General features: G+C 53.0%; 2 protein-coding genes across 2 annotated transcripts in view; both read left to right on the top strand.

Annotated features, from left to right (window-relative positions):
- Positions 1 to 11,750: 11,750 nt before the first annotated feature.
- LOC113490625 (deleted in malignant brain tumors 1 protein-like) lies at positions 11,751 to 19,119 on the top strand. The gene is made up of 8 exons (XM_026867154.1): positions 11,751 to 11,844; positions 12,920 to 13,249; positions 14,268 to 14,615; positions 15,351 to 15,692; positions 16,253 to 16,582; positions 17,196 to 17,525; positions 17,969 to 18,088; positions 18,184 to 19,119. The coding sequence occupies exons 1-8, from the start codon at positions 11,751 to 11,753 to the stop codon at positions 18,234 to 18,236; spliced, it is 1,947 nt and encodes a 648-aa protein (XP_026722955.1). The 3' UTR covers positions 18,237 to 19,119.
- A 1,673-nt stretch (positions 19,120 to 20,792) lies between these two features.
- LOC113490633 (deleted in malignant brain tumors 1 protein-like) overlaps positions 20,793 to 22,023 on the top strand; it is a 34,432-nt gene continuing 33,201 nt past the window's right edge. The window contains exon 1 of the mRNA XM_026867169.1: positions 20,793 to 20,907. Coding sequence (XP_026722970.1) covers positions 20,793 to 20,907 — 115 coding nt within the window. The remainder of the gene's footprint in view (positions 20,908 to 22,023) is intronic.

The raw sequence follows: 22,023 nt of genomic DNA, 5'->3' as shown, positions 1-22,023 counted from the left end.
TGGGGGCCTCGGGGCGTTGGGGGTCCAAAGACTTTGAGGGATCGGGGACCTCAGGGGGTTGGGCGGGCGTGGGCTCCGTGGGGGACAGGAGGTTGCGGGAGGTTGATGGAGACTTGGAGAGTTGGGAGGGGTTGGGGGAACTGGGAGGCAGGAGGTTGGAGGCTGATGGGGATTCGGGGAGTTGGGGACCTCAGAGGGCTCGGGGGCGCTCAGAGCGGTTGAGGGAGCTGGAGGGGGAGGGCAGGAGTTTGGGGGATCTGATGGGGATTTGGGGTCTGAGGGGTTGGGGCGGCTCAAGAGGGTTGGGGAGCTGGGGGGGCAGGGTCTCGGGCGGAGCTGGGGGATTTGTGGCTCAGGGAGGGTTGGGGGAGCTGGGAGAAAGAGGGGGACTCAGAAGGTGTTGCGGCAGCTGATGCACTATGGGAGACAGGTGGGTTGGTGGAAAATGGGGGACTAGGAGTGACTGGGGGGTCCCCCATGACCTCCCAGCAGACCTGGTGCCACTGAGATGTGGGGTGGTGACAGGAACAGGTGGGATCCCTGTCTCCCTTGTCCCCCATCTCCCTGTCCCCAAGCCCCCCCGAGTTATGCTCCCTCTCCTGCAGGCCACCTACTCCCCAGGCCATGACACTGAGGACACAGTGATGGGGCGCAGGACAGGAGCCCCCGGAGGGGAACAGCAGCCACCCTGGTGAGGGTGCCTGCGGGGTCCCTGCTGCTTCCCCCCAACTTGAGGACTACCTCTGCCATGTTCCTTGGGAGGGGCTTGTCATAAGAAAGAGGGTGGGGGTCCCCTTGTTGCCTCCCCCTTATATCCCCCCCTCTCATCTCTTGCTTATGGCCCCCCCATCCTCCCCTTTTTCCCCCCATTGTTGCCACCTCTTGCTTGCTAGGGTCAGACCATGCTTCTGCTCACCTTCCCTGTGCATGGGGAGCGTGCCAGGTGTCGCTGCCCTCCAGCCACCTCTGTCCACACCCTCTGCACTCTTGGGGACCTTGCGTGGGATGCAGAACACCCTCCCGGCCTGCAGTGCTGCTGGCAATGCTCCAATGCAAGTTTCCCAGCCTGTGTGCAGGTGCATTGGCTGCACCAGCTGATTCAGTGGGCCAGCTGAAACCTTGCTTCTGTGACTCCCAGTGCCACCTTCCCTGGAGCAGGAGGCTTCTCCGCGTAACAGAGGCATCAGACAAGCCCTTTCCCTTCCCCACAAGGTGTTCCCTGTCTCTAACTGACTGCTGTTCTTGGTGCAACGGTTTGCAAGAGAGGCTCATCTAAGATCAGTGCCCCATGCAGAGGGGCAGTGCGGAAGAGGTTTAAAACCCAGGTAAAGTGGGTACAGCAAGTTATGGTTTCACTTCTTCATACCTTGTTGGCCCTTTCTACCTTATTCAACCTTATTTTATTTTAACAACCAGGGGAATAGACATAATTGGCAAAAGGAGCTTGCTTTGCCTTCCACTCTCCATTTTCAGGTGTCTCCAGACATTTGTCATGAAGCAAGCACTTCTGGGAGTGGTTGATACCAAGCAACCAGCACCAGTCTCCATCGGTTGGCTGTGACCTCCAGCTCACCTTCAGCAAAGCCCAAAACTGAATTCATACCTCAGTCAGAGCTTCATTGTGGTGAACCCAAGGTTTGTTCCTGAGGTTAAATCCTAAAAGCAACCCCAAGCTGATGCCTGCCCCAGCCATTTTTGACTGATGAGACTCAGTTGTAGTCCTCGGGTCAACCATAGAGACCCCATCCCAGACCTGGGTGAGCCAAAGAGAAAGCAAGAGGCAATTTAAGCCAAGCAAAAAAGGAGAACAAGCTATGCAGGAAGACATGGTGTCTGGCATCCTCTGCTCGGCAGTTAATAACTGGGAGATCCTTAGCTGACCTGCTGCAAGTCGGGGTCCCATGGCCATGTCTGCAGCCTCACTGCGCACATTGGCTCATGGGGATGGAGAAAAGGACCCCTTGCAGATGGCCTCAGCAGGTTTGAGTTGAATTCCTGCTTCAGATTTCAATGAAATAGTAGCTGAAATTGGAAGAGGCTGCTCTCCTTACCCACCAAGAGCACCTACTGCCTGTCCCAAGCCTCTGAGCTGCTCCTGAAGGGCTGCCATGCTGGTGCCCATGCCTGATCTGCTGGTCTCCCTCCCTCGGTGGGGCCAGACCTGAGTCTTTTCCTCATCAAGGCGATGGGCCACTTGATTTCATCCATTTTCTTGTCTGTCGACTATGGAGTCCGCATCATGTGTGAGCAGACACACTCGCTGGGGCAAAGCTAAGACCCTACAACCAAGCCCTGCAATTCCCCTGGCCTTCTTCTTCCCCCCTCTGATGGCATCTTGTGCCATGGACCCATGGAGTGTCACCCACAGCAGCTGTGGCCAGATCCTTGCTGGTCACCAAGGATCAAGCTGAAAGCAGAGGATTCAGTTCCCCTTCACCCGCTGGACTCCATGTGATGCAAGAGCCACTGAGGAGCTGGGGGATGGAGCAGAGTGGAAAGTGTCCTTGCCCAGCTGCCTTCATCAGGTCTTCGTCGTATTTCTTTTCCAGCTGGGGGTGGTGGACCTGACCTCAGCCTCTGCCAAGACTACCTCTTCCCAGTCCCCTGCCAGGCTGGGAACAGCTTCTCCAAAAGCCCTTTGCTGTAAGCTGGGCACACTGTGGATGACAAACTATCATCCACCTATGTTGGCTTTAGGGCTGCAGAGATCCTCCTTGTCCTAGCAGGGCTGTGTGGTGAGTGCTCTTGTGTTTCCCCTCGCGTTCCCTGCTCCCCGGTGCTGGTTGCACATTGTGTTTTGGGATGTGGCATGCCAGAGGGCTGCCACTCCTCTTCCTTTCTGGGTGGTTTTGATTGTGGTTGATGCAAATTTGTAAGGTACATGTGTGGACCAACACCCATGGTTTCATGATTTAAGGTCTGTATGTGTGTAGAGCAATGCCCATGGTTTTATGAGTTCTTCTGCAAGTAGGGTAGATGCAGACCTGCCAAGCACAGCTGCAACAAGCAGCTCTCCTCCAGCTGATGGCTGCAGAAGGTTTGAGACTCCCCCAAAAGTGCCAGTATCTTCTAGGAGGTTCACACCACAAAGAGGGGGGGAAATTTTTATGGTGATAGAGTTGCACAGCACATTAGGAATCAGCAGTGAAAAGTGGGAAAGGTGTAGAAACCAAGTGCACCGAGTGTGTCGCTGTCATTTCAGTAGCACTGACGATGGGCTATGGAGCTTGAATGGCCAAAAACCGAGGAGGAATGGTATTTACTTGCCTTGCGTTGGGAAGGAAATATCAGGGTGTTGATGTGCATGGGTCAGCCTGCTCTGAGGAAGCAGGATGTGTGCTTACAGAAAATAAGTGCTTTGCTCAGCTGGATTGCCCTTCTCTTCCCATCTAACTTTGGACAAACCTCAAGGCGTCTGTGGTCCCCTCAAGGCCGTTGGGAACAGGGAGTGTCTCCATGTCCTTCTAAGAAGGATGTCTGCATCCAGTGAGTTATCCAGGACTGGATGCGCTTGCTTGGGAGCCACTCAGATGCGGTCTCCCTGGGGAGAGTACCACATGAGTGGTACATCCTGCAGGCACCTCTTCTTAACTGGTCACCCAGACTTCTTTGAGGAGTGAAATCTCCTGAATTAGCTCTGGACGAAAAGATGTTTGCTTTCTTCCCACAGGCTCCATTACCCTCGGAGCTCCACAGCCTCTGCTGCTGCTCCTATTACTGGTCTCGATCATCCCTCCAGTCTTGATGCTGGTCTGCAGGGCTTTTCTGTACCAGAGGTGAGCTCTGCTGTGAGTGAAGGGGGGACGGAGTTTGCAGAAGTGCGTAGTTGGAAATCAGTTTTTTTCAAAGCATTTATGTCAGCAGAGTTGGGGCAGAAGGTTCTTCTTCACTGTGGCTTATGTTGAAAGCAACTTCCTTTTCTGGTTTGAACTCCTCTCTCCATCCCTTTGTCCTTCCTCTTTCTTTCCACTCTTCCACTTTTGCTTTGACACCATCTTCCCTGCTGATTACAGACACACTGGGAGGTGGGACAGCCCTTGAAGCCTCCTCAAACACTGCCTGCATTTTCCTCTGCTGCCTGCGCTGCCTGTACCTCAGACAGGAGTGCTGAGCAGAGTATGGCTCTATGGGTTCCTAGCTCCCTGTTGGCATGGGATGTTCCACTTTTAGCCTGAGGGGGGAAAAAAGACCAGAAATTGTGTCTGTTCCTGCAGTTTTAGGGCTGTGGTGGAGACTCTTGCAAAGCAGGGTTACCTGTGTTAAACATCTCCATGTTGTCGTGTTGGACGTCCGTCACGCTGATGAAGGGTGCTGTGTGTGGTCCATGTGCTGGATCAAGGGTGGCTTCTCCAAAGCGGGCTTCGTCCCTGAGTGCTGGCAGGGGCAGTGCTGGTATGCCCTGTGCTGCCACCATTGCTGGCGAGGCCAAAGAGATTTGAGCCGTGTGTGGAGAAAACCATCGACTGAATCACCACCCTCTGCAGGTTTTGTGCGCATGGGGGAGCTGGTTGTCTCTGACACATCCATCTCGACATTGGAGAAGAGCAAGCAGCAGCCAAGGTGCCTTCTGCTGGGGATGCCAACCACAGGGGAGCTCAGCAGTCTGTGACCAGCCCCAACCTAAAACTCCAGTGATGCCGTTCCAATCTCAGCACACAGGTCTTTCACCAAGGGCCTGGACCCCCTCGTCTCTGCAGAACTCGGTCACTGGACCCACCGCCCAGCTCCATTCCCACCCCAGTCAGATACCCAGAGCGATACAAGGCGTGACACGCAGCGTGTGGCACCAGCGATCTGCACACAAGATATTCGAGACGCAGAAATTTAAAATTTTGGGTTTTTTCAAATTTTTCTTCACTTTTTTTTGTGTATCTGTGAAAATAAAAAAATTCTCTAAGACTTGAGCGATGTTTTACTCTTGGAGGGTTTTTTATTTTTTTATAACTAGTCAGTAGAGGCTGAAAAGGTTACCCCAAAGTATATGCCAGAGGCTTGTTTCCCCACAGTGGTTAAGTTGAAAGTTTTGCAAACTTCCCCTGAGAGCTCAGTTTAGGCCTCACACAGATTTTTAGAGCCATCCAAGAAGCCCTAGTTCTAGGACATTGATATGGGACTGGCAAGTGTGACAAAGGACCTACAGCTCACTAGATGCAGCCATATGGGGGCAACTGGATCTCGCTGATCTATCTGCTGTGTTCCCAAACACGCTCCTGTGCCTTGTGTCCTTGACGTTGGTCTCCTGGGGCCTCTCAGAGAACAGGGTCTTGTGAAGGGTTTGGAGGGCATGGAGGGGTGAGTCAGCCGTGCAGAGGGACACTGGCAGCAGGTTTAACAAGCTCTGGTCATAGAAATAAGCACTGGGTACCACCGTGCCTCACGCCAACCCAAGTGGTATGAGCAGCCAAGCAGGACCCTGTGCGAGCACCCTGCCGCGTGTCCGGGACAGTCCTGCTTACAAAGGGCCAGGAGGAAATAGGCTGAGTGATGTGATAGATACGGTGGCTGCAGCGGGGTAAAGGCATGAACATCTGCAAGGCAGGGGAAGAGAGGAAGCGGGGTGCATGCTGCATCACAGGGACCTAGATGAAGGCTTGGAATGGTCTGAGAGGATAAGCCACGATGGAAAACAGAAGATGGCTTGCACCATGGGTGGCCAACATCTGCCAAGGGAAGCGAGGAGTACATGAGGAGCCTGAACAGGCACAAAGCTGGGAGAACTACCAAGTTGATCCTACGGTGTGCAGGACACTTGCAAACTAAGGCCAGACAAGACGGTGCCCAAGTCTATGGCTGTGATATGTACAGAGGAGTGTTTAAGGCTTGTGGAAGCACTTCCCTGAGTAGTGACTCTTGGTGTTAAACCCGTAGTAAGCCTTGAATGAACATTTCATTGTCTAGTTGTTGATGTTGGGAATTTTCTGTTAATACCTGCATGGATGAGGGTTGGTCCTGGGCTCTGTTGCACTAAAAAGGAGTTGCCCAGGGCACACAGTCCCTAGTTTTTGCCACTTTTCTAGGTCCTATGCTCAGTTTTCTACTGTTCCCTCAACCTGAAGGTCAATGGCAACAGTCTTCCTCATGCAAGGGGTCTTAGCAGTGGGTGATTGGAGGTCCAAGCTTTTTCCTGGGAAGAGGGTGATGTTGATGGGATTTCTTCTTCCTAATCGCCTTCCATTTTCAGATTCACATGTTTTCTGACATAGCATCACACTCTGCTCTTCCCTTATCTGCTGGCAAAGCAATATTGCACCCAAACCAACTAGATATGGCACTTTGCTCCACATTGCGTACATTTTCTTTGTTACCTCTAAAATTATTTTTGTCCAGATCCAGGCCTGCAAGCTGACATTCACTGAGCTGCTGATAGCCTTGGGCTTTCTGTTGTGCCCCATCTCTCTTACCACCCCATGCTTGTCCTCTACACTGTGTTTCCACTTCTCACGGCTACGGCTGTAACACCAGCTTTATGTTTCTCCCTGGGTTTGAGAGCCCCACGACACCCCTAGATGCACTCCTAGATGCTTCTGGGGGGGGGTAAGGACTGCAGCAGGGCTGGACCCTTCACCCCTTATGCAGTCTCCCAAAGCTATCTCAGCAAGTCTTGTACCACCAGGCACCCAAGTCCTGGCGCCATGACCTGGGTTATACAATGCATGGTCCCCTCTGTGCTGCAGGAACACCCCTTTGTCAGCTGCAGCACACCTTATTTCAGGCACTTAGAGATGAAAACACATCAGAATGAGCAGTTCTGCCTCAGGCCACAAGGACATCCTGTGGTGACCCCTAACTGCCCAGGGTAACAGTCATTCCCTTAATGTCCCTAATGAGTGTAACAGAGATACCGCAGCAGGCTTTGCAAAGTTAGCTTTTCTTTCTTCTCATTTCTGAAGCTGTGGCCCAGAGTTATGCCCTGCCTAGGAAACAGTTTCCTTTTCAGCCTTTTCCTGGAATGGTTTAGAGAAGTTCGTCTCCAGGGTCCTCCCTTGCATGGATGGGTGGTCATCTCCGGCTGCTGCAGAGCCTCCCACTCCTTCATCGGCCCCGCAGATGAGCCGTTCTGAACATATCCCTGTGTTGGCTCAGTTTGATGTAACCTGCATATTCGACCAGGGGTGCTTGGTTGGCTCTTTGCAGAGGGCTGGGTGGTGAGACAGGAGATCCAGCCACTGTTGTGGTGGGACAGGCAGTCCACCCACCACCCGACATCTCCTTGGGCACTGACTACAACCTGCCCATCCTTCAGGTTGTGTTTAAAGCCCATGGAGGTGGCAAGAAAAGGTTAGAAGTGGGGTAAAGCTCTTTTTAAGGGTAGAAATGGGATCTGGGTGACTGAGTGCATGTGTCTAATGGCACCGAGGAACATTATGGCACCTTGCAAAAAGGAATTGCCACCCACACACAGGTCTCCAAAACATCCAAGGTTGCAGTGTGCTGATCCTACACACATTTTCCAGCCTGTACCTGCAATTCCTTTCAGAGCCCTCTGCAAATGGGCCCTGGGGGTGACTCCAGTCCATGCCCTGCTGTCCCAGGACACTGACGCTTCTGACCCATCAGCCACGCTGACTTCTCCGGGAGGTGATAAATAAGGCAATGGCCATTGCTAACAGAGATACTTCTCCATGGGATGTCCAATTTTGTGCCTCCTGAGTATCGTGGCAGTGATGATCCCCTGGGAGGGGTCTCCTGAGGGAGGCCCTTGGTGGAGGTTCAGTACGGAGGACACCAAAGGGTGGGTAGATGAAGGGTGGGGGATCCGTGTCTGGGCAGGTAGCAGTTTGCTTTGTATCGTCCTCCCCTACTCCCCAGTCACGGCCATGACGCTGAGCGCAGCTTACATCTCCCCCCACTCCCAGTCCTGGTGGGGCTGGACTCTGCCCCTGGAGGGTCTGCAAGAGCAGCTGGGGCTGCTTGGCTGCCTGTGCTAGATCCAGAACCCCAAGGATCCTCAGGGGCTCTAGCGTGGATCCCTTTATACAAAAACATGTCAAGCTGTGAGCTGCCTCCATCCCTGTTATGACTGATGGATTCTCCCCAGCTCAGGTTATTCCCTGGGATCCCTTCCTTACCTTTATCTAGACAGAGTTTGCAGCCAATTAATTCATTGTCGAAGGGGAGGATGAGAGATTTTGGATGCTTCATATCAGCAGAAGATGCTGAGATGAGAAGGCCAAGGGGTAACACAAGATGAGTCTGCTTTGCATCAGCCGTGGTGGGCTGAACCACGGAGATGCTGGCAGTCATTTGCAAAGACTCGGAGTGCTGAAGTGCAGGTATCTGTGCTGGGCTACTGTGACAGTCACTGGGAGAAGGCAGCAGAGAAGAACAAGCCACACAAGAAGACTCTGATTGCTCCTCCCATCTTGCATCCACCCCTTGCAGAGAACAGGTCACGATGCTCAGCTCATACATGATCTCTTTGTTCTCCCTGGAAGGTGCAAGCAAGTTTGGAGACTGCGAGGCAGTCACAGGCTAGTGTTTCCAACTGCTTGCCTTCGAATAATGAAGTAATTTTCTGCCATCTAGCTGCATATCTGTGAAATGCAATGCAAGGAAATTCACGGTGCAACCATGTCTGGCTTTGTCTGTTGACCTTCTCCAGCAGGCAGCTGCAAATGAGTTCTTCAAAATCAATATCTATGTGTGCTGCAGCAGCCAAAATAAACTCAACAAAACCTTGCATACCCTAGGAAGACCACTGAGGACAAGACAAACCAGGGGGTATAATTTTACTGCACTATACAGTCATGATTCTTCCACGCCTTTTGTAGTGTGTGTAGTGCTGGTCACCACATCTCAGAAAGGGTGTACTACAACTAGAGTGGGTCCAGAGGATGCACGAAAGGCTGGGAGCCTCTGGAAGCTGCTGCCCCAGGGAGGGTTGTGGGGGCTGATCTGTCAGCTGATCAGCAAAGAGAAATTAGGCAAAAACATGAATAATGCATCTAAAAGCAGATGCTAAAGGGAACATGCTTAAGATGAGGTCTAGATGCTTGGAGGCTGCAGACCATCAGAAGTGGTCTGGTTTGCATGTTGACCTCACCTCCTGGCTGGGTTGGATCAAACACGTCTCAGACCCAGCAGGAAATGCTGTACAACTTATCTTTAACTCTTAGGAGTTAAAGGTAAGTAAGTTATACAATGATCTCTTGGTCAAAATGGGCATCCCTCAACCCCAAACTTGCTTGCATGTCTCTGCTCACAGAACCCTTAAAAATGGGTCCATGAGGGATGTCGGCATGGCTTGCAGTCCAAGACTGTCCAAGCTGTGATGCCTGCAAAGCTCTTGCACCCTTCCACCACTGAGACTATGGACACACAATTCCCCCCCCCTTTCCACTTGCTCTCAACAAATGCAGTGAGGGTTGGGTTTCAAAATGCAGCTGCTGGGATAGAAATGCTGGAAGTGGAGCATGGTTTGAGGGGGGTCTTTTTTGCCCTCTGTGTACTGTCTTACTAGCCCAAAATTACTTGTTTACCCTGGGCATCAGTGATTTCCACTTTTCCATCATGCATTCCACACCTTGCAATACTTCACAACCCAGCCCATTATATGCAAGCCTGCAGGGGTACAACCTCACTCTGCTTTTTTTGCTTCGCAGTTCTTGCATGGTGCTTACATGGCTTCACAAGGAGATGTTGGACCATCCAGGCTCAAGTTTCCAGGCTGAAGGCTACTAGTAGCTATGCAAGGAAATCATGGTGGCAAGATGTTGTGCCTCCATGCTGTGTCATCCCAAGAGCTGCACCTTAACTACCAGGGGGGGTGACAAACCTTCCTGCAGCCCCTAAAATGACATTCAGACTACAGGGAGCTGGAGGCAGGCAGGGAAGCTATTGGGTCTCCTCTTCTCGGCATGAGCCTCCCACAGTGACAGCAGAGAACTGAGAAGATGGGGGAGCTCTTGTTAGGAAAGGCTTAAACTTTGCAGCTACAAAAGGTTGAAAATTAATTGTCATCTTCCACTGCAAGGCAGTAAGAATTTTATATAGGGGCCGGGCTGTATCCAGCGGAGCAATGTGGACTGTGTGGGACCAGGAACTGCCCAGGGTGGGAGTTTGAGGCAAGGACTCGCCTGTGGAGGATGGGTTACCTTCCTCCCTGGCCAGGAGCTGAGAAGGGAAAGGGGCTGCACAGTCCTTGGCTGAGGCTTCGGGAGGTGCTGAGCTCCCCTCTTTGCTCCCTCTGCCAGACATGACCATGCCCAGCTCCATCATCTCTGATTTGTCCTGGCCCCAGTGTCCTGGCCCCAGGGCTCAGTGATGCTCTGCTCTCCTTGCACCAGCCCCAGGGTCTGGACAGGCTCCTTGCCTCCAACCCCAGCCTCGGGATGCAAAAACCCACAGGGCCCCGTTACACTCCATCCCACTGCTTGCAGGTGACAATATTCACTGAAAACCTGAATTATAATTGGAGCATAGGGACATGTCCTGGTTTTGGCTGAGATAGAGCTAATTTTCCTTCTTAAGAGCTAGAATAGTCCTGTGGTTTTGATTCAGTATGGGATTTGGTATCAGAAGAACGTTGATAAACCAATTATGTTTTCAGCTGTTGCTAAGAAATCAAGGAATTTCCAACTTCTCGTGGTCTGCCTGTGCACAGGTGTACAAGAAGCTGGGAGGGAGCAGAGCTAGAGCACCAGACACAAATTAGCCAATGAAATATTCCACATCATATAACATCATGCTCAGTGCATAGAGGAGGGTTGGCCAGGAAACTGGATTGCAGTTTTGGGATTTTCCCTTCTCTGGGATTGCTAGCTGGGACCGGGCCGGGTATTGGTCAGTGGGTGGTGCGCAATCGCATCATGCATCACTCATCTGTATATTCTATTGTTACTATTATTAGTATCATTATTATTTTATTTCATTTCAATCAAATTGTTTTTATCTCAATCTACGAGTCTCCCTAACCTTTACCCCTCCAGCTGTGTGTTTGGCTGCTGACTGGGTTTAAACCACAACAGAATGTTTAGTACAAACCTGGGAGTTTGTGCTAAACCATCACCCACATCAGATTGGTCTGTAAATTCCCCAAATTCCCTTAAACTAAGGATGAGAATCAACACAACAGGGGGGTGCCTGAAACCTGAGTGTATTTGCAGCTTAATCTCAGTGGCTACAGCGGTTTCTGGACCACCATCCTCTTATTCTTTATACTAGGTGATACTCCCAGAGTACAGGCTGTGCGTTCATATGCGCGATGGCTTCAGTGACATGACTTTGGTACAGTCCAGGCAGAGCATGCTATTCAGTGTACACAACCTCTCAAAACTCCTTATTTTGTCAGGGGAAAGGAGGCTTCTTGCCCTCTGCAAGCACTCTGGGGGTGTCTCTGTATAGCGGGGATTCACCTCTGGATACCTGTGAGATGAGACTCGGCTTTTCCTGAGGGTGTAAACCTCCATGAGGAGCATTGCAAACCCTCCTGCTGCCGGATCCAGAGCCCAGAGCTGGCTGGGGGAGGTTGGGATGAAATGGGGCAGATGCAGCTGGGAACTGGGGAAACCTGCTAGCAAACATGGCTCAGGTGCTGGGGGGTGGGCACTTAAACCACTTAAAACCAGAGGGCAAAATCCTGGGGACAGCAGGGAGGAGGGGTCAGTGCTGGAGGAGGGTTGAGTGCTGGGAAAACTCAGGGCACGTCGCTGCGGAGGAGGGTTCAAACCTGCTCTTGCCACCCACGGCACCTAGATCAGCTTGCAGCTTGCATGGGGATGGTCACCCATCCTAAGGCATTTGTGATGGGAATGGGGTTCTGGGGACGCTGTTTCCTGTCCCTGCACAGCAACCTGGCTGCCTTCACTGGAGCAGGGCTCCTCCTCTACCTGGCGTGCCTTTGTGGTGAGTGGCTCTTGCGTGGGGGAAGGAGCATCCTAGGAGAAAGAGGGGGTTGGTGATCTGCAGGAATCTGGGGGGACTGGGCTTGCAGATGGATAGGGAAAAGCTTCCTTTGATCCACCAGCCTTTAAAAAGGAAGAGAAAGCAGCGGATGGGGAAGGAGACCTTGTTAGCCAGGTAATTAGCCTGGCCTCTGCACTGCTGCCCTTGCACAGAGGGGTTGGGAAATGCTTGGAGCCTCACCAACCAGTGACAGTCAAGACCAGAAATTGCTTATTTGTGTTGGCCACCTCTTCAGGGCTGGCCAGTTTGTTTACAAAGGGCACAAAGTCCTTATCCCTGCAGCGCAAACAGGAGCATTTATTCTGCTCTGCACCCTGCAGTCACAAAGCGTTTCCAGGAGGTGACCAATTGTGTTGCAAGTGGGATGCCAAGGTGCTTTTTTTATTTTTTGCTGCTTCTGCCTGCCCCGTTTTGTATCCCCTTCCCCAGGGGATGCTGCAGCCTCTACCCAGACCCCAACCTGGGCATCCCACAGTGGCTTGGCCACTCCAGTGCTTATTGCCACAGCAATTAAATGCTCATGTTTACCTTTCTTGCTCTAGCTTCAGTCCATGTAATGCCCTCCTCTAAGATGCAGCTCCATTTGGTGAGGGGCCATAAGCAAACCTGCTGCACAGGCTCCCTATCGCATCATGCGAATCGCTAATTACAGTACCAGGCTGCACACAGACAGACCCACCTTTCCTTCGGACAGCTGGCCGCTACTCACTGCATACAATCTCCTGGAGTTTTCAGTCCAGCTGGCAGTGTTTTCCTCTTTATTGATTGGAATACTAAGCAAAAAAGTACTGAAGCCCCTTTAAAGATAACTGTATTTCAAAAAGGGGTTTGCAGAGCATTTTCTTTCATGGGCTTGTATTTTTTGTTTGTTTGTTTGTCTTTGAGCCAAAAGAGAAGCACATCCATGGTTCACATAAGGCACTGTTTGCAGAGGCTCCAGGGAGCTCATGCAGGCGACACAGCCTTTCCTGGTGCTGCTTTTGTGCACCAGACCCTCTCCATATCCCTCTTGCAGACCCAGTTGCTTCCCAGCGGGCTCCCCTCCGCCTATCAGATGGCCCACACCGCTGCGCCGGCAGGGTCGAGGTCTTCTACGAGAACCAGTGGGGAACAGTGTGTGATGACCACTGGGACATGGAGGATGCCGGCGTAGTGTGCCGGCAGCTGGGCTGTGGCACAGCCTTGTCCATCCCTGGGGCCGGGCATTTCAGGGCAGGGATCGGTCCCATCTGGCTCGACGATGTCAATTGCACGGGGACGGAGGTCGCCCTGTCTTACTGCAGGACGAAGGGCTGGGGAAAGAACAACTGCCACCACGGTGAAGATGCCGGCGTGGTATGCTCAGGTAATGCCCTGCAGAAATTATGGGGTGGGGGTAACAATGACACATGGTCTGCAAAGCAGTTCCCTTGCAAGGAGTGTTGCCCCCCAGTTTTCCAAAAGCTTCCTGTGGCACAGAACACCCACGGCCCCAGCAAGGGATAGTTCTGTGGTTTGTCCCGTACAAGGAACTGCAGGCTGGGGAACAATTTGGGAAGCAGGTTTGAAGACGTTATCTGTGCTAATTCCACCTTCCCGAGATGCTGAACCACCTCTGGGAGAGGCGTAGGGACCCCTTGCACATCACGCACACCTCTGTGATGAGCAGGACCAGGCGTGCCTTGCTTCGGCTGTCTGTTCTGGGGGCACCGGTGAGGCTAGAGACGCATTGTGGTTTGCAGGAGGCACTGCGAGGTGCAACCTGAGGCAGGGAAGAGAACGGCCAGGAGGACACGCCCAGATTCCTCCTCCCAGTCACCAACATGAGAGACAGGATGGTTCCCATGCTCTTGCCTCTGGTGAGCTGCAATCAGCTAGAGAGCATTCTTTTATGCCCACAAACTGTGAGACTCCAAAAGCTTGGAGCTTTGGTGGCTGATCAAGGTGCTCATGGCAGCTGGTAGATGCTGGGTTAACCACCAATGAATCACAGAATCACAGAATCGTCTAGGTTGGAAAAGACCTTAAAGATCGTCTACTCCAACCATTAACCCAATGCCACAATTGTCCCAACAGACGTTGGCACACAAGTGTGCTGAGCCCCCTTGGTTGTCACCTCCACCTGCAAAGAGGATGTGGTGCCCCATGAACCCCAGGAAAAAAAGATTTCCTCCTTCTGCCATCCCAGCATCAACAGGATCCCCAGCCACATCTGGAAAGATCACAGGTTTCTGGGACCACGTGGCATCACCCCTGTCCCAGCCCAAGTTGACTACACACTGGTGACCACTGAGTGCAATCAACAACAGTAGTGGAGTGCAGAACAGTCCTGCAGAAATGATGGCTAGGAGGTTTTCATGCTGCACCTCTTGTGCCCTCTGTAGACTCATCCAGCCGCCCTACGGCCATCCACGCCCATCCTGCAGAGCTCCGCCTGGTAGACGGCCCCCACCGCTGCTCTGGAAGAGTGGAAGTGATGCATGACCACCAGTGGGGAACTGTGTGTGACGACGACTGGAGCTTCCCTGACGCCAGCGTGGTGTGCCGGCAGCTGGGCTGCGGGATGGTGGTCTCCGCCTATGGCAGAGCTCACTTTGGCAGAGGCTCGGGCCCCATTTGGCTGGACAACGTTCTGTGCAGTGGGACCGAAGCTGCCCTGTCTGAGTGCCTGGCCAGACCTTGGGGTGTCCACAACTGTGACCATGGAGAAGATGCCAGCGTCGTGTGCACAGGTAACATCATGCTTGTGGAGGAGTTCAGTGGAGGATGCTCTGCTCCAGGGATTTGGATTGGTTTCACAGCTGCAGCCGAGGGCTGAGCAGCAGACACCTGGGTGGGTGACCTTGTCCCCCTTGTCCCAGCTCCAACAACATGCCGCGCTGGCACTCCTTAGCGCACAGGTCTGTGAAAGTAAGGAGCAGCGGGGATAATAGGAAGGGAACAGTGCCCTTCGGGCAACATGCAGAAAGTGCGCTCGCATGGCCACCAAGGAGCGAGGGGAAGCACCGGACTGGGCGCTAGATGGTCCTTGCAAGGTCCCAACCCACTATGCTACGGGGACCAGGAGCCCACAGGCTGTGCAAAGGTGGGATGGGGGAGCCCTGAAGTCTTTTTGAAGAATGCGCAGTGGCAAAGGGGGTCTGCAGAAAGTGTCTCCCTTTGTGGCGGTGCCACGGCCATGTGAAGGGGCCACCCAGGAGTTCTGAAAAATGGATTGCAGACGTTCATGGTTTGCTTATGCTCATGTTGAATGGGCACAGGCTCTGAGATTGCATGGCTAGTTTTGCCCACACCTGAGATGTTCAGCCCCACATTTTAGATACTCAACGGCTCTTTGTGGACAGGGGAGCCCCCACTGTGCAAAACACAGCAGAGCAGCCTCTGGCATGGGTCTCACCATGGTGGCAAGAAGAAGTACCCTGGGGGAAGAGTGGGTCTGATGCTCCTCTTGTGTCTTGTATCACAAGCAGGTACAGCCACTGACGCACCAGCTCATCTCCGCCTGGAGAACGGCCCCGGTCGCTGCGCGGGTCGCGTGGAGGTGCTCCACCACCATCACTGGGGGACAGTGTGCGACAACGGCTGGAGCCTGGCCGAGGCGGCAGTGGTCTGCCGGCAGCTGGGCTGCGGAACGGCTGTCTCGGCCCTGGGCTCGGCTCACTTTGGGCAAGGGTCTGGCCGCATCTGGCTGGATAACGTGAACTGCACGGGGACAGAAGCCGCCCTCTCTGAATGCCAAGCCAGGCCGTGGGGATCCAACAGCTGTGACCACCAGAAAGATGCTGCTGTGGTGTGCTCAGGAGATCCACGTTAGTCGGAATAAGTACTGTGGGGGCTGGGGTGCAGGAGCAGCTCAGTTGCATCCCAGGTAGCCAGGGATGGGTGCCTTTACCCCAGTCTGATTTTAAAAATTTAAATTAAATTGAGAGAAGGGTATGAATGCCACAGTAGGTAATACTTTTCCCTGTGGTAGCGCAGGTTGTGAGACCCCAGCATGCTGTTAAGATGATTTTGTGCAGGAAGAGCAAGCCCATCTCCTACCTCTCCCCTTTCTGATAGCTCTAACTACACAAATTCATCAGGTGATGCCTCCTACCACCTCCCATAGGCACTGTTGACCCCTGGACCCTCCAATAGTCACTACTGACCTCAGAAACCTTTGCCAGGCTCCAGGCCCCACGCTCTAGGTCCCACTCCAGTGAGAAGAAAATCCCAAGCCAGCGCTGTCGGTGTAGCACCTTTCCCAGGAAGCTGGAGGTTGCACTCATGGAAAGATGCTCGGATATTCCCACAGCTTAGCATGTTGCACAGGCCAACTAGAGCCGTGGATGATGGTCAGGCATGAACATGCCCCTTGTTCCCTTCACAGACGTGAACACTTCAAGGCAGCACACACTGCGGCTGGTGAATGGCTCAAGTAACTGCCTGGGGAGAGTCGAGATCTTTCATGATCACAAGTGGGGGACCGTGTGTGACGACACCTGGGACCTCCACGATGCTGCTGTCGTGTGCAGGCAGCTGGGCTGCGGGATGGCGCTGTTGGCACCGGGCTCAGCTCATTTTGGGCCAGGGGAAGATCCCATCTGGCAGGACGGTGTTCACTGCAAGGGGACTGAGTCCGCCCTCACCGAGTGTGAACTGAGCAGCTGGGGAGAGCACAACTGTGCCCACAGTGAGGATGCAGGCGTGGTGTGCTCAGGTAACACCAGGCTGCAAAGACCAGGGCGGGTGAGCCAGGATGGTTTGTGTTGATCAAAGGAGGGTCTTGACTGGTGCTGGAGCTGCTTTTCTACACCAAGACTGTGCCAGGCTTTCTCCTCTCTTCTCACTCTTCCCCATTCCCATCATCACAGCAGAAGTCGGCTTTCACCCAGCCACTTGGCTTAGCATTGAGCAAAAATGCCCCCCTGCCTTAGGCAGGAGTTGTGCACCTAACTCATATTGTTTTAATCTAGACTATGTCCCTCTAGTTCATCAATGACAGCATCCTGGGATGGGAAAAGCCTTGCTTACAAAAAAAAAAAAGAATACAGGCTCATCTTTCCTAGATACAGAAGTCCAGTGCCACCAGAGAAGTGGGCATTGGTGTCCCATGCACCTCATCTCACAGATACCAGCCCTGCGGTGACCTTGCTTATTAAGGCCTCTTGTAAGGATGAAGTAAGGCAATCCATGCCCTGTAGCTTGGTCAGAGGCACTGGTGGCTTGCCTTCATCAGGGCACCAGAAAAAAATGCTTGGGAACAATCCAGAAGCTTGCATCACCATATGAGGTTGGAGGGGCCACCTCAACCCTTGTGCTCTTCTTTGCAGGCACAAACCCCTTGCAGCTGCGGGTGAAAGATGGTCCCAGTTCCTGTGTGGGGCGGGTGGAGGTGCTCTACAACGGGACCTGGCACGGAGTGTGCGGCAGCGGCTGGAGCCTGCTGGAAGCTGGGGTGGTCTGCAGGCAGCTGGGCTGTGGGCCAGCCCAGTCGGCACCTGCTGGAAACCAGTTCAGCCGTGGGGACAGCCATGCTTTGCTGGAGGGGCTGAGCTGCCAGGGCACCGAGACGCTGCTCCTGGAGTGCCACCAGAGAGGGATGAGTCCGGGGCCGTGCAGGCAGGGCTCAGCGGCCGGCGTGGTCTGTGCAGATCAGAAAGGTGAGCACCAGGATCTCCCATCAGCTGCTCTGCCTGCATTGCGGCCAACCCAGTGCAGACACATGGTGGAGGCTCCTGTCTCCATCCCAGAAGTGTTGCCATAAGCCTTTTTGCTGGGAGATGTTAGGTGGGCAAGGTAGAGGTGCCTGAAGACAGTGGCTGTAAGGCAGTGGAGTGGGACCAACTGTGTGAAGGCATCTTGGTGGGCATGGAGAGCTGAGCATCCTTGGTGGACACACTCTGTTTGCATCAGCCCAACCACCCTCAGGAAGCAGAGGGTGAGCTGTCACTCCTGCTGATGAGAGTCAGGCCCAACAACAAAAAAGGGCGGTGAGGGAGGATGTTGCAAGTCCCCAGAAACATGCAGTGGAAAAGAAGGGTGAGAGGGGCAGAGAGGGTCAGGCCATCCAACCAACTCCCTCTGAGCTTCACTCTTCCTGTAGACCTTACACAGTCCTGCTCGGTGCTGGCAGGCCTGCTTGGCACAGGGGCAATACTCTGTGGGACCCTGTTGGTCCTGTACCTGTGGACGAGGTGTGGAAGACGGACTGGACGCTCCCCAGGTAAGAGCAGGACCACAACTCGTGGTGCGCCTGGGCTGCTTGTGGAGCTGGCTGCACTCCCCTTCTGTACATCACCCTGCTCCTTCATTTTGCAGACAAGCCACTTCTAAAGAAGACAGAGGACACCGAGCCATCATCCGAGGCTTAGGCGGCCGTGCTCCTGGTGTCGAAGACAAAGTTGCCTCAGAACCCCAGAAGACCCCATTCTGTGGAACAAGAATAGCAGAGCAGTCGCTGCGATGGTCAAGCAGAGAGGACCCCGCTCTGGCAGAGCGGAGACCCCTGCCCTGTGTGCCCCATAGCCCCCAGCTCACTGCACCGAGCCTCTGTGTGTCCCGGTTTCTCCATGCAGCACCACAAAGTCCCTCAGACCCCAGGCAGAGTCTTCTCAAAATAACTCCTATCTGGTCCCCTGGGTAGGGTCCAGCATCCTAAACCCATCTGCACAGACTCCTCTTATTCCCAGCCCTATAGCCCCTTATAATCCCTACAACTCCCTGCGGAGTCAGCTGCAGTGGCACCTGGTGCCATCACCCTCTCCGCAATCCCTGCGGGATCGCACCTTTCCCCCTAATCTCCCATGGAATTGAGGATTACTTCCTGATCCAGACACAAGCAAGCGCGGGTGCTCTCCTGAACTGTACACAACCATCTTTGCAAAATGAGGAGGCCGCTTAAAAGCCTATCCAGAACAGGGCGAGAAGTCTCTCACTCGTATTTATTCAATCCACTTTCGAATACCAGTAAAACCCTGGAACACAAAAGAACGAGAATGCAGTGTGATAACAGATTCAGAGATATGGAGTAATTTGGCAAGGTGAAGTGGTGGAAAAATAGGCTCCTTGGGTATAGAGGGACTGTAGATGATGGGTTCAGATACAGAAGACTCAAAATTGCTAATGCTGGGTGAGATACTGTCCTGGCCACCAGCAAGGAAGGGTCACTTTCCTAATGGAGCAACCCATGGAGTCAGGTCTGAGCCTCAAACAATCCAGCACTTGGTGAAGCTGGGAGGAGCCACGTCCCAGTGCCATGGGGAGGGAATGAGGGGGCCACAGGTTACTCTGCAGAGATGCTCTGCAGGGACTGCAGTGTCCCAAGAAGGGGTTTCAGACTACCTGGGCTGACACAACACCCAAATTCAAAAGGAGCAGAAGGAACATAGGCCCATGACTCACTTCTAAGAGTGGCTGTTTATCCAAACTGTGAAAACAGCCCCAGCAGAAAGGTCCTTGCCCAGGGCTGCATCAGGCTATGAGAGTTCGTAGCATTTCCATGCCAGTCGGTGCAGCGTGGTTGTTTGCAAAGGAGGGGAACAAAGTCCTTGAGGCCACTGAGCCTCGGTACAAACGCATACAGTCACCTTTCTCAACTGCTCAGCTTTTTATGATAAGAGTTTTGATATATTTCCAGGCTAATTTTCACCTGCTCATTCTTCTGCTTTTGTTTAGGGCACCTCTTGTTTCCTTCTGGTCTTCAGCCCTAGCTCTGCATGCCTCGCTGGGGTTTGGGTTTCTCCTGTTTGATCTCCCTACAGGCAGCAATCTACTCTTCACTCTACTACCCCTCTCAGGTTTTGCTGAACAGATTAAACTCAGTCTGAGACCTTCCTCGCCATGCTGTCCTCTTCTCATTGCACGCTCCAGTTTTGCTTCTTATTTTTGCACAGACATGGGCAGAACCATCCACCCTGTTTCTGTCAGGGGTCACATCCTCGCCCAATGCAATCTCCATCTCCAGTGTACCACCAGCACAGCACCCACCTCTGTCTGAACACTCCTATTTGGAGAAACAAGTGATGTTAACTTGATGACCCTTTCGAAAAACTCATTCTTTCCAGTGGCATGCTGCTCTGCCTTCAAGTCCTTTCCTTGCGCAACTTGAGCATGCCGCCATGAAGGGATGGGAGGACAGCGAACGCTTCCATCCTCTCAGCACCTCGGGACATGCTTGGGGAGCAATTTGCAAGGGACATGCCTGGAGCATCATCTGCATAACAGCAATCGGGAAGTAAACTGCTTATCCAAAGGGGACCCTTGGGGTCTTGCAAGTGCAGCCACAGTAGGATAAGAAAATGGCAGTTCCTGTTTTTTCCAAATCCAACTGAGCTGTTCAGGTGTGAGACCCTTTCTCACCATGGATGGTGTCCAGGCTCACCTGATGGCAAACAACTACAATGCAGGCGCTGGTTCCACCCTCCACGGTAAAGTTATCTCCAGCCTACAGTAAGCTATTCTCTTGCAGCAGATGGTCCCTCACCCCCAAAACCCCAACCAGACACTTTCTAATGAAGCTAATGTAGCTATATTTCCCCAGTTCTGTGCATAAAGGCCGGATTTAGCCTGTTGAAAGCAGATATCTTGTACCAGTATGCGTCAGAGCAGTTGAGGTGCCCACAGGGGATGGCACGTACGAGACGAGACCAGAGTGTTGAGAGTGTTTTGTTTGCTGCATGTTTTCCTGGAACAGCTCGCCATTTCGCAAGCTGATGACAAGACTGGCCGCTCCATGGGGCAGCGGGTCAACTCCTGGCAGAGCTTCACAGGAGGTGAAACTCCCAGTGGGGAGCGGGGCAGCGGAAGAGGAGGGCTCACTCAGAAATCCCAGTCTGCCCTCCTAGTTGGTCAGTGGGACACCAGGCTCAGCTGGCATCTCTCACAAAGACAGTTTACTGCAACCTCCAGCCCGTAGCCAGTCTGCGAACATGGGGGTGCCAGCTGATCTCCATCTTTCATCCAGTCACCCCAGGGGCAGAAACCAACCCACCTGTGGTAGGACCAAGAGCAGTGTGACTGTCCTCTTGATGGCGTGTCTTTGGGGTGAGTGGTGTTCACCTTTGCTGCTGACTGTGGGGAGCCCATTGGCCACGTCAGCTCCTCCAGCCTACTCAGCACTTTGTGGAGCACAGCAGAGGCTGGTCGGCAGTCCTGGGTTTCACTCGGGGGTCTGGGGTAGGGAGGGATGGTTTATGATGGCTTTGGAGCTGGGTGAAAGGTTTTTTACATGAGCTCAGCTATCTCTGCTGCATTCCAAGAGTCATGCATTGGAGGTCTACTTCTGCACACGTGGTTTTGCCCCATAATCAAAGGCTTGTGCCACATAATTAAAGGCTTGTGAGCATTACAAGAGCGGAGGGAAGCATGCCTGATCCTGAAGCTGTCTCACAGCTGGCCATAGCCTCCTGTCCTGCTATAATCTTGGCTTATCCTGGACCGTACATGGCAAACTCATGGTTTTCCAGCACTGAGGAGGCTTGGTCAAACCCATCATCAGTGTGCGTTAACAGAGGTGACTCCCCATACGACAGAGAGATGAGAAAGTAGGGCCCCACATTGCCAGGACAGGGTGGGCTGGCTGAGGGATGCGCAGCACAAGGAACTGAATAATTTTTGGGCTAACAGGGCAGACAGGCAAGATGCTGGCAAGAGACACATCCCTTCTTGTGCTCAGAGCCGTAAGGAAGCTGCAGACCCTGTAGGTCCCTTATCCACAGCCATGGTTTGCTCTCAGACATTGGTGTAAGGATGGGGAAGAGCTCTGCTGCAAGAGCAGTAGCGTGCTGATGGTTCAATGGCAGCTTCGCTTTGGAAATGGTTAAGGGCGGGCTCAGGGCTTTGCCCAAGCTGCCCCAGGTCAGAGCAGAAGCTTTGATTTGGGCAACCCTCTTAGTGCTGGTTCACATTTACAAAGGGCATGAGCAGAAACACTCATCTGATCAGGTTTGGAGTAAGCAAAATTAGGAACTTGCTTTTCCTGCTGGTAGTGATTTCATTTTAATTTCCAGGCTGATTAGTTGCTAAGGCCAGTTTGTACCACTGCCTCTTGGAACTAAAATGTTGCTTTAACTGGCTTAGGTTTCCTCCTTCTTTGTTGATTCATGAACAGTACAATTTTCCCACTTCTTTTTTCTTTAAATTCTGCTCCTGGAAAATCCA

This window comes from Athene cunicularia, unplaced genomic scaffold (genome assembly GCF_003259725.1).
Source record: "Athene cunicularia isolate RWA unplaced genomic scaffold, athCun1 SCF_19, whole genome shotgun sequence".
Lineage (NCBI taxonomy): Eukaryota > Metazoa > Chordata > Aves > Strigiformes > Strigidae > Athene > Athene cunicularia.
Note: the sequence above shows the minus strand (reverse complement) of the source record. Positions and strands in the feature narration are given on the sequence as shown.